The following is a 16,565-nucleotide window of genomic DNA, read 5'->3' on the forward strand; positions in this document are numbered from 1 at the left end:
ATGATTGGTTTAAATACCATCTCCTCAAAAAATAAGAATCCTTACTTGTTCTCTCCAACCAGAATTTATCTTTCTTATCTTCATATTTTTATAACATTTTTAGGAAAGATAGTAATTAATATTGCTATATACTACCATGTATCAGTCACTATACTAGTCACCTTTTCATATGTTACCTCATTTAATTCGTAAAAAGTCATTTGAGGTGGACTGTTATCCCTGCCTCCTCTCCTCCCTTTATTTAAGGTGAGAGAACTGAGGAGATAGCAACTATATAAAGTCATAAGCTAACAGGGTAGAAACAGGGTTCAAACCCAAGTCTGTAAAATTTCAAGTCTAGACTTTTCCCACTCAACCATGTCGCCAGGCCCTATTTTAGCACTAAATATATTTGTGTAAAAATTCTAAGCTTCTTGGGACTTCCCTGGTGGTGCAGTGGATAAGATTCCATGCTCCCAATGCAGGGGGCCCAGGTTTGATCCCTGGTCAGGGAACTAGATCCCACATGCGTGCCGCAACTAAGAGTTCACATGCCACAACTATGGAGCCTGCAGGCTGCAACTAAGTAACCCACCTGCTACAACCAAAGAGCACACATGCCACAACTAAGGAGCCTGTGAGCCGCAACTAAGGAGCCTGCGTGCCGCAACTAAGACCCGATGCAACCAAATAATAAATATTTTTTTTAAAAAATTCTGAGCTTCTTTAAGACAATGGCATTTTTTAAAATTATTTTTTATGCCTAGGATGACTTGCATGTAGAATCTCTTAGGTAAATAATCTGTTGAGTTGAATATAGTATTATGGTTAAGAGGTTGCGTTTGAAGGTTAGACCTGGTTTAACTAACCCCTGACTCTGCCATTTACTAACTTTGTAACTATCAACAAATTACTCAGTCCTCTAAATTCTGGCTTGCTTTATCTTTACATTTGGGGTAAAAATACCTACCTCACAGAGTTGCTCTGAAGACTAAATAAGAAAATATATGTAACACGCTGAGCACTTTTTGCCATAAAAGTGATGGGACATAAATTTTAATAAATGTTGGCAGCAGCTACCATCATTATCATGCAGGACATGATAACTGGATGTAAATGTGAATGTTCATATATATGTCTATTAGTATTAAAACATTTGAAATTTTAAAACTCGAAAATTTTACCCTTTAAGATTGATTATTCTATTGAAAGTTAAGGTGTTCTTTAAGTAAGCATATTTTTTTTGTTCATTTGAAGGCCTCCAAATCCTTTCCCTTATTTTCTTCGTCAGTTTGTATATTATTAATACTTATCTAAGTAATTCTTAGAGTTTTTGCAGATTGCTTCACTGTACATTATAGTGGCCAGTGCCTATGGATAAATGGTTATACTTTACCTCTAATTGAATGAAGAGATGAAATTCTAAAATAGTAGAGCATTTCACTAATGGTTACCTACTTACATAGTTAGGAATAGAAGCCCAGTGCTATTACTAGTATTAAATATTAATCTAATATACTAGATTCTATTAGTGTGTAAAGCCTTTTATGGTATAAATTATGTTTAGAGAAATTTTTCTACTTGAAACAATCATTTATAAAAATTTAACAGCATACAATAAAAATACAATAAATTTACCTCTATACATTTTTAACATGCACATTAAAAAATTGAATGAGATCAAGAAATTTCCAGGGTAAATGATAACACTATAAGAATGTTTGCTTTCTTTTAATAAGGTCTTTTATTTCATATTCTCTGTATCAATTTTATTCATATTCTGTTCAGTGTATAATATATGTTAATTTAAAAAGCCACATTATAAAATCTTTCTTTAAAAAAAAGGCATATATTTACAAGTATATATACTGAAATATCTGGGAAGATGAGAGTAAATTTCTTTATTTTCCCCCAACTTTATTGGGGAATAATTGATAAATATAATTGTATTATATTAAAGTATATAACATAATGATTTGATATTGTAGAAGGGTTACCAAGATCAAGATAATTAACATATCCATTACCTCACATTGTTAACATTTTTTTATGGTGAGAATGCTTAAGGTCTGCTCTTAGCAACTTTAAGATATTCAGTACTGTACGATTAACTGTAGTTACTGTACTATACATTAAATCCTCAGAACTTTTTTTTTTTAATTAATTAATTAATTTATTTATGGCTGTGTTAGATCTTCGTTTCTGTGCGAGGGATTTCTCTAGTTGCGGCAGGTGGGGGCCACTCTTCATCGCGGTGCGCGGGCCTCTCATTATCGCGGCCTCTCTTGTTGCGGAGCACAGGCTCCAGACGCGCAGGCTCAGCAGTTGTGGCTCACGGGCCTAGTTGCTCCGCGGCATGTGGGATCTTCCCAGACCAGGGCCCGAACCCGTGTCCCCTGCATTGGCAGGCAGATTCTCAACCACTGCGCCACCAGTGAAGCCCCAGAACTTATTATTTTTATAACTGAAAATTTGTACCCTTTGACCTACATCTCCTCAGTTCACTAGACCCCAGACCCTGGCAACCACTCTTCTGTTTCTATAAAATCAGCTTTTTTTACTTTTCCACATATAAGTGATACCATACAATATTTGTCTTTGTCTGGCTTATTTCACTTAGCGTAATGCACTCCAGGTTCTTTCATGTTGTCATGAATGGCAGGATTTTCTTCTTTTCTGTGGCTGAATAATATTCCATTGTGTATATATGTACACCACAGTTTCTTTATCTGTTCATCTTTCGAAAGGCATGTGGGCTGTTCCATATCTTGGCTATTGTAAATAATACTGCAGTGAACATGGGTGTGCAGGTATCTCTTTGAGATACTGATTTCATTTCCTTCTGATATATACCCAGGAGTGGTATTATATGGTAGTTCTATTTTTAATTTTTGAGGAACCTTCATACTGTTTTCCATAATGGCTGTATCAGTTTACATTCCCACCAATAGTGTATAAGGGTTCCCTTTTTTCCACATCCTCGCCAACATCTGTTCTCTCTTGTCTTTTTAAAAATAGCCATCCTAACAAATGTGAGGTGATATTTCATTGTGGTTTTGATTTGCATTTTCCTGATGATTACCGATGTTGAATACCTTTTCATGTTCCTGTTGGCCACTTGTATGTCTTTGGAAAAATGTCTATTCAGATCCTTTGCCCATTTATAAATTTAGTTAGTTAGTTAGTTTTGCTATTGGGGGTATAAGTTCCTTGTATATTTTGGATATTAACGCCTAATCAGATATATGGTTTGCAAATATTTTTTTCCATTCTGTAAGTTATCTTTTCACTTTATTGATGGTTTCATTTGCTGTGCAGAAGCTTTTAGTTTATGTAGTGCCACTTGTTTATATTTTTGTTATTGCTTCTGCTTTAGGTATGATTTCCAAAAATATCATTACCAAGACCCATGTTAAGGAGCCTTTTCCTATGTTTTCTTCTAGGAGTTTTATGGTTTCAGGTCTTTATATTAAGCCTTTGATCCATTTCAAGTTAATTGTTATGAGTGGTATAAAATAGGGGTCCAGTCTCATTCTTTTGCACATGGATATCCAGTTTTCTCAACATTGTGTGTGTGTTCTTGGACCCTTGTCAAAGATTACTTGACTGTACATGTGGGTTTATGTCTAGGCTTTATTCTAATGCACTGGTCTGTGTGCCTGTTTTTATGTCAGTACCTTACTGTCAGTACCATATTTTGATTACTGTAGCTTTATAATAAAGCTTGAAATCAGGAAGTGTGACACCTCCAGCTTCTTTCTCAAGATTGCTTTGGCTCTTTGGGTTTTTTTTGTGGTTCCATTCAAATTTTAGGATAGTTTTTTTCTATTCCTGAGAAAAACACCACTGGAATTTTGCATTCAGTTGCATTGAATCTGTAGACCACTGTGGTAGTGTGAACAATTGAACAATATTAATTCTTCCCCATCTATGACATGGAATATCTTTCTATTTATTTGTGTCTTCAGCTACATTCACTAGTGTTTTCTAGTTTTCAGCATATAAGTCTTATCCTTGGTTAAATTTATTCCTAAGTATTTTATTGATTTTGATGCTGTTGTAAATGGGATAGCTTTCTTAAGCTATGTGATAGTTTATTGTTGGCGTATAGAAATGCAGCTGATTTTTGTATGTTGATTTTGCATCCTGCAGCTTTACTGAATTCATTTATGAGTTCTAACATTTTTTTTTTTTTTTGGTGGAATTTTAGGATTTTCTATATATAAGATCATGTCATGTACAAACAGAAATAATTTTACTTCTTCCTTTCAGATTTGGTTGCCTTTTCTTTTTCTTGCCTAATTGCTGTGGTAGGACTTCCAGTACTGTGTTGAATAGAAATGGCAGTTGTGAGCATCCTTATCTTGTTCCTGACTTTAGAGGAAAGGATATTAACTTTTTATCTTTTGAGTATGGTGTTAGCTTTGGGCTTGTCATATATGGTGTTTATTATGTTGAGATACATCCCTTCTATACCTAATTTGTTGAGCAAAGTAGATGTCTTGAGTGATAAATTACAGATGGTTTTTATAAATCTTTTTGCTTATCTATGTCTTCTCATTTTTCTATCAGAACATATATTATTTGTATGTTTATACATATTGATTCATGACTTGAATTTTTAAGAAATCCATTTATAGTTAACAGAGCATATATAACTTTGGTTCTGTACATTAGGATTGTAAATGATTGATAGTTAAGTGTACTTGAAAAGCTGACCTATTAAAAATTACTTTGAAATAACAATGTTAATATATTTTGGATAAACTTTCAGCAGTAGATTTTGTATCACTTTAGCATTATTGTTTAAGTTTTAGGATGCACCATTAGTTTGACATATTTTGAGCTATTTTCTTTATTTCCTACAGATTCTAATAGCCACTATTACCCATCTTTTGCCAAGTACAGAAGCTTCATCTTATGAACTGGATAAGAGGGTAATTTAAATTTTTTAATATTTAATATGTGGTTATCTAGTAAGATACTTATATTTTAAAACTGTGAAGGTATATCTATTTACATGGGAAACATTAATTAATCTTGTGTTTAAAATAATTTGAAATATAGCTTTCCATTATTTAAGTGTAACTAAATCACATTTTAGTTTATATCTCAAGTTACTCATGGTTATCTGATAAAGTCTTTGAATTTTAGGGTTGTAAGGAACCTGGGAGGATATTCTGTCCATTTATAATTTTTTACTTGTTATGGTTTTGTTTATGCCTGAAAATAACTGAGAATAGGTCCAGAAACATAATTACAGCTGCAGAGTTCTGTAAATAATGGGCAGAGCATATGTAATAAAACATACTTGATATTTCAACACAATATGATTAAGAAGTGGTAACACTGAGATTTCTTGTTGGCATTGTCAACACATGAGTTCTGTTAAACTGTGGGAATATATGAGATCACTTAAGGTGAAGCCATAGAGTAAGAAGTGTTAGCAAAGTATAACACCTTGAAGATAGCAGTTAAAGAACAGGCAGAGAGGGGGGTCACCAACGTAGTGACATAGAAGGCTGCTGAATTTTCCTCCTCCCTTGGACCCGTGGAAGATACAGCTACACATGGAGCAATTCCCTCTGAGAGAAATCCAGAAACTAGTCAAGTGACCTCTACACATCAAGTGACTAAGAAAATACCCACATCAAAAATAGGTAGGAAAGGCTGCAACACACTCTTGCCATAAACCCCACCCTAGCAGAGCTCCGTACAGTCAGGAGGAAGCCCCCAATTCCCACCTTCTCTCTGAGGAGAGAAGGGTTTAGCCCATACGTCTAGCACCCCACCTTTTAAGCCTGCCACCCAAGGATAGGTCCCCAAATCACCTGGCTCTGAAAGCCAAAGGGGCTTGCGTTCACAACTCCCATAGAACTATATGAAACAAAGAAGCAGTTGTTAACAGGCACGTTGCTGTTTATATTCCGTTTTAGAGATTTTTTTCCCCATCCCTGTTGTTTTTATTTATTTATTTGTCTGTGGTTTATCCATCCTTTGTTTATTTTTGTACAGAGGAGCAGATACATCTGTATTTTCTTTTTTCTTCTTGTTTGTTACACAAAAGTATAGTAGTCTAGATATTCATTGGTACTTTCGGTTTTTCACTTGACAGTATATTCTGGAAATTCACAATAAATAAATTCATAGAGGTCTTCCATGTTCTTTTTTGTAGCTGTATAGTATTAGTACTCCATTGAAGGAGTGCACCATAATTTATAAATTTCATAATTTATTCCAGTCATTCTTCTATGTATGGACATAGAGATTATTTTCAGAATTTTGCAGTTACAAGCAATGCTGCAGTGACTAACTTTATGTCTGTATATTTTTACATTGTTGGAATGTGTCTTCAGGGTGTATTCTTAGAAGTGGAATTGCTGGGTCAAAAGGTAAACAGATAATGTAATTATGTTAAATATTGGCATTCCCACAAGCATACACTGTGAGAGTATGTTTCCCCAGAGCTTAACCACAGAGTATGACATATTTTTAAATTTTTGCCAATTTGATAGGGGAACAATAGTATTTCAGTGTAGTTTTCATTTACCTTTCTCTTTTTATAAGTGAAGTTGAATATCTTCTCATATTTATTAATGGCCTAATTTTTTTACTTTATTTTTGTGAATTGTCCATTCATATGTTTTTACATTTTCAGTCATATTTTGGTATTTTTTGCTCAGATGTTTACATATTAGGGAGTTTTTTATGTAAGTCAATTTATCAATCTTTTACTTCATTAGGTATCTAGATTTTGAGCCATAGGTAGAAAACCTTTTCATGTTTTCTTCTAGTACTTACACAGCTTCATTGTTTACACTTTTACCCCTCATCCATTTGAAGTTTATTTTCTGTGTTTTGAGATAAGGATCTAATTTTTTTTGTTTTTCTAAATGGATAACCAGATTTCTGAGTTCCCTTTATTAAAAAGTTCCTCTTTGCCCCTTAGTGAATAATCCCATAATTACTTGGCTCTGTTTCTTAACTTTCTATACTAGCAGTTTTCAAACTCTTTTGGTGACAAAATCATTTTACTATTGATAAACATTTTTGAAGATCTCAACTTTTGTTAATGTGGACTATATTTTGTCTTCTTGACCTGTCTTGTACTGAGAGTGGTGTGTTAAAGTCTTCTATTAATATTTCTATATTTCCTTGCATCTACTGTAGTTTTTCCTTTGTAGTCACTGTTATTTTATACATAGATATTCATAACTGTTTTATCTTCATTTTGAATTATAGCTTTAACATTAATGCTTTTTGGTTTGAATTCTAATTTACCTCGTGTACCTTTTTCCATCTTAGTTTTAGCCTTTCTGAATCTTTTTGTTTAACTATATCTCTTGAATACAACACATACTTGGGTCTTGCTTTGTGAGCCAGATTGAAAATCTTTTTCTTTTATTAGGCAAGTTAAACCCATTTTTATGATATATTGTATTTTTTATCTTACCTCTGTCATTTTATTTTATGATTATTATGCATATTATATTTTCTGTGTTTCGTTCTCTGCATGATGTATTTCCTTTGTTCTTCTTAAAATTCTTTTGGTATTCAGGAAACTTTGTACTTTTTTCTTGTAGTTACCTTTATATGTATACTTTTTTTAATGTCTTTGTTCCCTTGCTTTCTTAACCTGTTATACTATATGGTTTGTGATTATTTAATGGTATCCTTTATCTCCCATATGTTGCCTATATGTTAATAAGTGAGCTTATGTTACTTCTCTCTCTTCACCTTCATTTTTAGTTCCTTTATGTCTGCACGTAACATTTAGCATATGTCATATAACAAATGATTCTTCTACACTCATCTCTACATTTTTTAAAAATCTTAGATCCATAACTAAATATATCAGATACTCACTGTTAGACTTTTTACTGAAGTTCCTCAGTCAACTTCTTGGTTAAATGAAGTTCATCTTTATTCTTCAAGATGGGCTCAGGAATGCAGAATTCCCTGAGCTCTTACATATATAAAATTTTTTCTGTAACAACAAGATACTTGAAAAGTAGCTTGGCTAGATATGGAATCCTTGGTTCACACTTATTTTCCTTGAGGTTTTTCTTTTTTTTTTTGTTGCCTTGCTTGTATACTGTTTTTGAGAAATCTGATGCCATTTTTATTCTCTTGTCCTTGTAAGTTACTTCATCTTTTTTCCTGGAGGCTCTAAGGAGATACACACACACACACACACACACACACACACACACACACACACACATATATTTCTTTTTTTAGGTCTTACTTTTCAAGTTTTACCAGGATATGTATTAGAGTTGATTATTGCAGGTCAGTTTGTCCTGGATCTGGTAGGCCTTGTCAATATGTAGATTTTGGGGACTCCACATTTAAGTGAATAGGATATTCTTTTTCTGTCTTCCATTTCAGTCATTTCTCTCTGACATTTTTTACCTTTTTCTTTGTCTCACTTTTGTTCTCTTTATTCAATGCCCCTTATTAAATTTTATTTTTATTTTTTTCAAACTTATTTTTCCTTAGGCATCTTATAACTTGGGCTTCATTTCTAATATCATTTTATCGATTTTTAGTTTTCTTTCCTGACTTGAATCAGTTCTTCCCTTTTTGGTCTATTTCTTCTTAGTTTTTTAAATTCCTGATTTAAGATGGGATTTTCCTTGTTGCCTATACCTAAATGCTTATTTGACAATATTTAATTTAGATTAGAAGGTTGTGTTATAGTTTTCTTCTGCTTCATTATTGGTTTTGGTGGGCAGGAATTTTCATCAGCTGAATTTCTTAAGATTCTCATTTTCTGTTTTCTATTTATAGTAGTTTTGTATAGATGAAGACTGTGTCTGCATTTCTGTGGACAAGGTTGGTGGCTTGGGGTGGTTTATAAGATTCCTATTTCAAGAGCTCCCTCTTCTGGCAGTTTAACAAAGTATAGTGTTTTTATTGGATGACACTAAGGTGGGAGAAGAATTACAGAACCATCAGTTTTAAAAAATTGTAAAAATCTTGCAAGGTCCTAAATTTCTCTTTTGATTTTTCTTTTCACATTATGTTTTCCACAAGGTGTCTCTCCACTCCCTTTTAACATTTTTCTCCCCCAAAGTATTACCTTTCCTGCAGTACTTTTAAATACTTTCCTTCTACTCAGTACTCTTATCTACCAGTACATGTTTTTCATTATTCTCACACTTAGGGTAGACCTTCTTTTTGGGCTTGGTTTTTTGGTTTGTACCTAGTTCCTTTCTCTCTTTTACAGCTTACCCAAACGACCCTCACTCTTCATGAAAGCTTGCAGTCGGAGAATGGGTAAAAGCTTGTTGGATTTGCTGTGTGTATTTTCTACTCACAGATAATTGAATTTTGAATGTTCTGTTTTTGAGGATGTGGGCTTTGTGATATTTTATTGGTTCTTTTTGTTCTTTATTGTTCTTTTGGAGGGTGTGTTGGGAGATTTAGGCCAGCATTACTCTTTGAGTTGGAGAGTTGGTCTTTGATTCTAAAGATCAGTGGATCTCTTATTGCTACTTGATTGACACTTTTATGGTACTAATTGTGATTCTTTATTCAATAAAATGGACCACAGAGATACTGCTGTTTTACTCTACATTTTGGATAACAGTGTTTTGTTTATAACATCCATCAGTTTAAACGTGTCCAGTAGAAAGATTCATTTAATGTAATTAGTAACAGTATCAGAAAGTGGTTAAGATAGTCTTTCTGGCAGGTTGTTCAGTGAGGTGTTAAATTAGACAAGAAATGTGGAAATGATTGTAATACATATGAACTAAAGCCTTTCATTTGTGTTCCATTTCTTGTGCATTACATAAGAATAGCTAATTGATGTCTGTTGTCTTTTAAGCTCAGTGTTTTTATGTTTGTTTAAAAATAATTTGGGGGCTTTCCTGGTGACGCAGTGGTTAAGAATCCGCCTACCAATGCAGGGGACACGGGTTCGATCCCTGGTGTGGGAAGATCCCACGTGCCGTGGAGCAACTAAGCCCGTGTGCCACAACTACTGAGCCTGTGCTCTAGAGCCCGCGAGTCACAACTACTGACGCTCACGCGCCTAGAGCCCGTGCTCCACAACAAGAGAAGCCACCGCAATGAGAAGCCCGCATACCACAACGAAGAGTAGCCCCTGCTCACTGCAACTAGAGAAAGCCCATGTGCAGCAATGAAGACCCAACATGGCCAAAAATTAATTAATTAATTTAAAAATAATAATAATAATTTTAACGTTCCTGTTTTTATTATGCTTAAGGTTTCATTGTGCTTGCCCTAAAATATAAGGGAGAAACCCACAGTAATGTTCATATACATCTTAAAATCATTTAGGTCTAGGTAAATATTAATGGTGAAACTTAGTTCATAGTTCCTGAAATACATTTTGGAAAACAAAAGATAAGTTGGTGAATTTCTGTTAAGTATTAAGCTCTTATTTTATGAGTTTACAATAATAATGATCTTTTTTGTTGTTGTTTCAGTTGGTGGTGTCCTTACTTCTGTGCCTTCTGGACTGGATCATGGCCTTACCTCTAAAGACACTGCTCCAACCAGTCCATGCTACAGGAGCAGAAAATGATAAAATAGAAAAATCTGTCCTCAACTGTATTTATAAGGTAAACTTCTTTGCGTTATTATTTATTTGGTAACCAAGGGTTTTTAAAACCTAAAGAAATAACATTTCTTAGTATTACATTTTCATTGTTTTATAGCTAGGTATTTATTTTTAATAAATTTATTTATTTATTTATTTATTTTTGACTGCGTTGGGTCTTCCGATGGGTCTTCGTTGCTGTGCTTGGGCTTTCTCTAGTTGCGGCGAGCAGGGGCTACTCTTAGTTGCGGTGTGTGGGCTTCTCATTGTGGTGACTTCTCTTGTTGCAGAGCACGGGCTCTAGGCGTGCGGACTTCAGTAGTTGTGGCACATGGGCTCAGTATTTGTGGCTTGCAGGCTCTAGAGTGCAGGCTCAGTAGTTGTGGCGCACGGGCTTAGTTGCTCCGTGGCATGTGGGATCTTCCTGGACCAGGGTTCGAACCCGTGTCTCCTGCATTGGCAGGCGGATTCTTAACCACTGCACCACCAGGGAAACCCTGAGCTAGGTATTTTCTAAGAACATAGATTTATCTTACGGTACCTAGGGATAATTAAAAAGTACTTCTTACAAGACACTGTTGTTTCATTGCAAAATTTTGAAAGAAGTCTTTGTTGAATATGAGAATCATTAGTTAAATTTTGCTCTTTCTTCTTTTTTAGATTAAATTTTACCTTGATTGAAGAGCTAAGTGTTTAAATATTTAAAATTTTTGTCAAGTACTTGTATTAGCAGTTGACTTGTTTTCTCCTTTTTCTTTCTTTCTTTCTTTTCACTTAAAAGGAAAACTTGGTATGTTTTTTCCCCTGTATTTTCAGGTATTACATGGGTGTGTTTATGGATCTCAGTGTTTTAGCAATCCAAGGTATTTTCCATTAAGCCTCTCTGATTTGGCATCTGTAGATTATGATCCTTTTATGCATTTGGAAAGCCTAAAAGAGCCTGAACCTCTGCACTCTCCTGATTCGGAACGATCTTCTAAACTCCAGCCAGTAACAGAAGGTAAAATGCATTCTCTTCAGGACAGTATTGTTGCTTGGGTTCTCCCAAGGTATGATTTGAGGCCTGGGTAGAAATACTGGAGGATAATATATCTTACTTTGTAATTGTTTACCTTGACATGTATGTTATAGCTAAGTTCATTTTTAGTTTAAGAAACAACTTCAGATACACAATTCCTAAGATTGTATGTGATGACATTCCCTTTATACTTCTAAGTTATTCTGATAAGTTCTTTAACCACATTGTTGTTACATTCAGAGAGTTTACTCTCTGATATAAGGGAAAGATGTAAACAAATAACCTTATGATATGAGTACATATAAAAACAAAAGTACATTCAAGATACAGGGGTAGCCCAGAGGAACCCAGCAATTACTGAAGGGTTTTAAGGAGGTGATATACATCAGGGGTCCCCAACACCCAGGCCACAGACTGGTACCGGTCTGCGGCCTGTTAGGAACTAGGCTGCGCAGCAGGAGGTGAGCGGCGGGTGAGCAAGCGAAGCTTCATCTGCTGCTCCCCATCGCTCCCATTACCGCCTGAACCATCCCTCCCCACCCCACCCCCCATCCGTGGGAAAGTTGTCTTTCATGAAACTGGTCCCTGGTGCCAGAAAGGTTGGGGCCCACTGATATACATGATAAAATTAGTATTAAGAGCACTTTGACAGTAGTATTTTACAGGAGTCAGCAAACTATGGCCCATGCCTGCCACCTGTTTCTATAAATAAAGTTTTATTGAGACACATCCATGCTCTTCATTTATGTGTCATTATGGCTGCTTTTGTGTAGTAATAGTAGTGTTGAGTAGTTGGGACAGAGATAGCATGGCCCATAAAGCTGAAGATAATTTACTCTCTGTCCCCTTGCAGAAAAAGTTTGCTGATCTCTAGTATGTTAGATTGATTTTAGGGTGGTTAACTCAGGATCAGAGAGACCAATCATGATGCTGTTGCAATAGGCCAAGCAAGAGTTGCTAAAGGGTTAAATTGGTTATATTTTCCCTAAGCTAGACTAAGAATATGAGAAAGTTTAGAGGATTAGGAGGGAAAATCAGGAGGGCAGTATTGGAAATGGTTTAGCTTAGAGTGCCTGTTGTATATTCATATGAAGAGATCTAGTGGACAATTGATTGTACGTGCAGATCTAGGTCTTAGCAGAGGGGTCTTTGTTAGGAATATGTATTTACATGGGTGTGTGTATTCTGAGAAGAAAAAGTTGGAAAGGAAGGAAAACCAGGAGAGAGTAGTTTCTCAGAAACAAAGAGAAGAGAAAGATTTTTTTAAAGACTGGCCAATGGTATTAAATGATAGAGATATCAAGTACAAAAAGACTGACGAATATATCTACTTTAGTTTCAGCAGAAAAGTAGGAGACAGAAGTGGATGGCTGTGGGTTGAAGAGCAAGCAGAAGTTAAGGAAGTAGAGCCATGTGTCAAAAGTGCTCTTTTAAAAAGCTTGACTTTTTTATTTTAAAAAAGCAAAGAAAAATGATAAAACAATAGATAAGTTAAAAGATTATTCAGGATTAAAGGAGTTCTAAAGACAGAGTTAAACTCAATGATAAGCTGAGAAGGAAGGTAGTAAGGGGATCATTAATAGAGTGAAGTTCCTGAGAGGTGAGCTGGAAAGATTAGGTGTTAATATTAGCCCTTCTTCTGCGACCAGAAAGAAGAAGGTGGAAGTAAATTAAGGGGACTGACAGAAGTTACTGAGGGCCCAGTAGAAAACGGAAACTGCAAAGTTTTGGTTGCACCAGTCAACATTCAGTAAGGTGGATCTGGCCAGATATACAGGGGAACAATGGCTTTCAGAATATTGATATATGGTTTAGTTATAGAATCTAGGGTTGGTAAGGATTGAACTGATGCTAGGAAATGGGTGATAAGCTGGAAGAAAGTAGAGGTGATGCAGTGAGTCAGAAAGTAGATGTGGTTGTTAATAACAAATTAGAACAGTGATTCTCAGCCTTGGCTGCATATTACAATAGTGATGTCTGGTCCCATCCACAGAGATTTTGATAATATTGATCTGGGATTGCTGGGATTTTTAAAACCTTGCAGGTGATTAATATGCAGCCAAGGTTGAGAACCACTGAGCATATCAGTATGTTAGGACAGTGGTTTATTAAATGAATTTTGAAGCAGTGGAAGCTCTTCAAATAAATTTCACAAGGAAGTCCACTTTGTAAAACTTCCTAAAGTAGAGCTGCAGCAGGGATTCTGCTGACTTCTCTCCCATTCATCTGCAACAGCCCTCTCCCAGGCTCTACAAAACAAAATTGGGAAATCACTAGACTAGGAGGTTGTGGTCAAAGAGTAAACTATCAAGGAAGAGTTTGATTTTTAAAGGCAGAATAGTTATAAATGATTAAAACATTTAGGATGTGGCCGTGGTAATGGATTGAAGACATAGAATGCAAGTGAAGATATAAAGTTACACATCAAGGAAATAGGGCTAGGGTTTTGGGTTGACCACAAATAGCTGATAATTTGTCTAGAACACATATATACAAGTGAAATAGGAATATAGGAAAAATAATTCAGACAATAATTGATATAGGTGACTTATAATTATTTCTTTAGATTTGGCATAGTACAATACAGTGTTTATTTTACTTAAAGACAAAGTTATATGAAAATATTCTTTGCTTTTTGCATTTTTAAAGGTGTAAAATGATAAAGTTTGATTCAGGGCAAGATAGTGTATTTCTTAAACAGTGAAATAGTTTACTTATGTAAAGGGAAGTTTTAATGTATTTCATGCAAATTTACTGTGCCATTAACAGTCACTGTAAAAGACGGAAAGGTGTAAAGGTTTTAAACAGATGAGCTTTATATTGATACCAAATACTCTGTAGGGTGCTATTCTCTAAATGTATTAAAGTTGTTCCCTTTGGACTTTCTTAAAGGAATTAAGGACCAGATAAATGCAGAACCTTTTAGGAACAGCTGTGAGCTAGCAGCAGGTGATTCTGTGGTCTGTAGTGACTACATGCTGTGGGGTTTTTTTAATGTGGCAGAAATGGCTAATCATTGTGCCCTTGTCTAAGGCATGCTTCATCATCTTCAAGTACTTTTTTGGCCAAAGATTTCTAAACATAGAGTGTCCCTAATAAGCTCAGTATTGGATTGAACGAGTCTGATTTGAGAATTATTGGCAGGAGTAGCTGTAATTATTAAATTTACTAAAGAATAAAGCAAGGTAGTGAAGTTGGCTTTTTGTCAAATGGCAGTAGTCTTATTAGCAAAAAGTCATCATTTGCAGGGTCAGAGTGAAAGGAGGCTCCAAAGAATTCATTCTGTCTTAATTATAGTTTCACCTATACACATTATGCAAAGCTCATATTTAAAGCATTTGCCAAAATTAACTTCCTCTGCATGTTCTATTACAGTGTGGTGAATTGCAGCAGCTTTTTATGTCTTGCTGCTTTTGTATGCCATAATAATCAGTAATTACGGGTTTGCTGCAAATGCTGTAGGGTTTGTTTAATCTGACAATATGAAAAGACAACCTTGAATAGACTTTTTTAAATGAATGCTAGTTACACAAAGCCTTAGAAGCATCGATATCTTCATTTTGCATTTTCTCACAAGGCTGGTTATTTTAGAATTTCATTTTGAATTTCTACATTAGAGAATTTCATATGTTTTCTTTATATCTGAGATACATAGAAGAAAGATATGTATGTTCTGTAGCTTACGATTCAAAAAAAAATCTACATAAACCTAACTGCCAAATTAACAAATTGAGAGGTTTCTGTACCTTTATATAAATATATATATATCCTGAATTTAGAGAAGCAGCTTAGGAAAGAAAATGCTTCTACCTACTTCTGAAATCTAAATTTATTTTTTAAGTGTAATCAGTGAACTTCTGTGAACCCTCAAGTGCAAAATGAGAAGTATTGGCTAGATTATCTGCAAGGCCTCTTACAGTGTGAACACTCATTAAAATCTAAGCTATAATCAGAGAAGCAAAAGCAGGCACTAGATTCAAATCACCCCTCTGTTTCTCATCATTCAGTGGCATATCTTTTTACTTTACCATAATAGGTCTTGAAAATGTAGGATTGAATTAAGGTTAATCATTCAGTGTTGTTATCTAGTGTTGAATAGCTCATTTTCAGAGCTAGCCATACTATCATCAAAGAACAGCTCAATGTAATTGGAACTTTTTAAGTAAACTGAAAAATGTTTATATATACATGTATGTAAAATAAAACTTGATTATGGAAGATTAGAAGTTTGACACTCAGTAACATTTCAAAATCAACCAAAGTCCACAGAAAACTGTTCTTTTTTAGAGTTGGAATAATGGAGAAGATATTATTGGTATTAATGGCATAGCAACTGATTTGTTCCTGACTCTTTGCCTGTACCCAGTGGTGTTGGTTCTGAATCTTGAGGGCTACAGCCTCGAAAATATAACATTGTTCTTCTTTCTTGCCTCTTTTTAAGTAATCATATCAGCAGTGCACAACCTAGTTCCCTTATAAACTTTTTAAAGTTGAGTTTATTGAGGTATAATTTACATAAAATAAAATTTATCTTCCTTTGATGTGAGAATTTTACTGTATATTGATTGTGTTGGTGGTTACACAATTCTATATAGTTACTGAAATTCCTCACAAAGTACACTCAAAATTAAGGAATTTATTTTATGTAGGTAATACTTTGATCATCAGGACATTTTCAAATCTATATTTATTCTGGTAGCTAGGCCATAGTATTCCCAAATGATTAACTTTCAGAACATAAACAATGCTCAGACAATATCACTGTGGTAGAACAATACAGAGACATGATTATTCTGTAACCTTGTGTATAAGACAGACAAGAACACTATCAACACACACACAAACACACAACTGAACGTCCTCTTCTAACATGCATGATTAGTATGTCTTTACTAATGATAACTCTCCTCCCACCTCCTAGATAAAAAGTATCAAGTTAACCCAGTTGTCCCCACTTCCTGACACCACTCATTACATAACTGGCTTCCACATCAA

At 34.8% G+C, this 16,565-nt stretch overlaps 1 protein-coding gene across 10 annotated transcripts in view; it reads left to right on the forward strand.

Moving 5' to 3' along the window:
* The window catches only part of RALGAPA1 (Ral GTPase activating protein catalytic subunit alpha 1), a 227,625-nt gene that overhangs the window by 140,854 nt on the left and 70,206 nt on the right, over positions 1–16,565 (forward strand). For all 10 annotated transcript variants that reach the window (XR_014242301.1, XM_082384016.1, XM_082384014.1 and 7 more), the window contains 3 exons: positions 4,848–4,916; positions 10,440–10,574; positions 11,369–11,552. Coding sequence is in view for 9 of the 10 variants with exons in the window: in XM_082384016.1 (XP_082240142.1) it covers positions 4,848–4,916; positions 10,440–10,574; positions 11,369–11,552 (388 nt within the window). In the remaining variant the exon portion in view is untranslated. The remainder of the gene's footprint in view (positions 1–4,847; positions 4,917–10,439; positions 10,575–11,368; positions 11,553–16,565) is intronic.

Source organism: Balaenoptera borealis (genome assembly GCF_965194805.1).
Source record: "Balaenoptera borealis genome assembly, chromosome: 3".
NCBI lineage: Eukaryota > Metazoa > Chordata > Mammalia > Artiodactyla > Balaenopteridae > Balaenoptera > Balaenoptera borealis.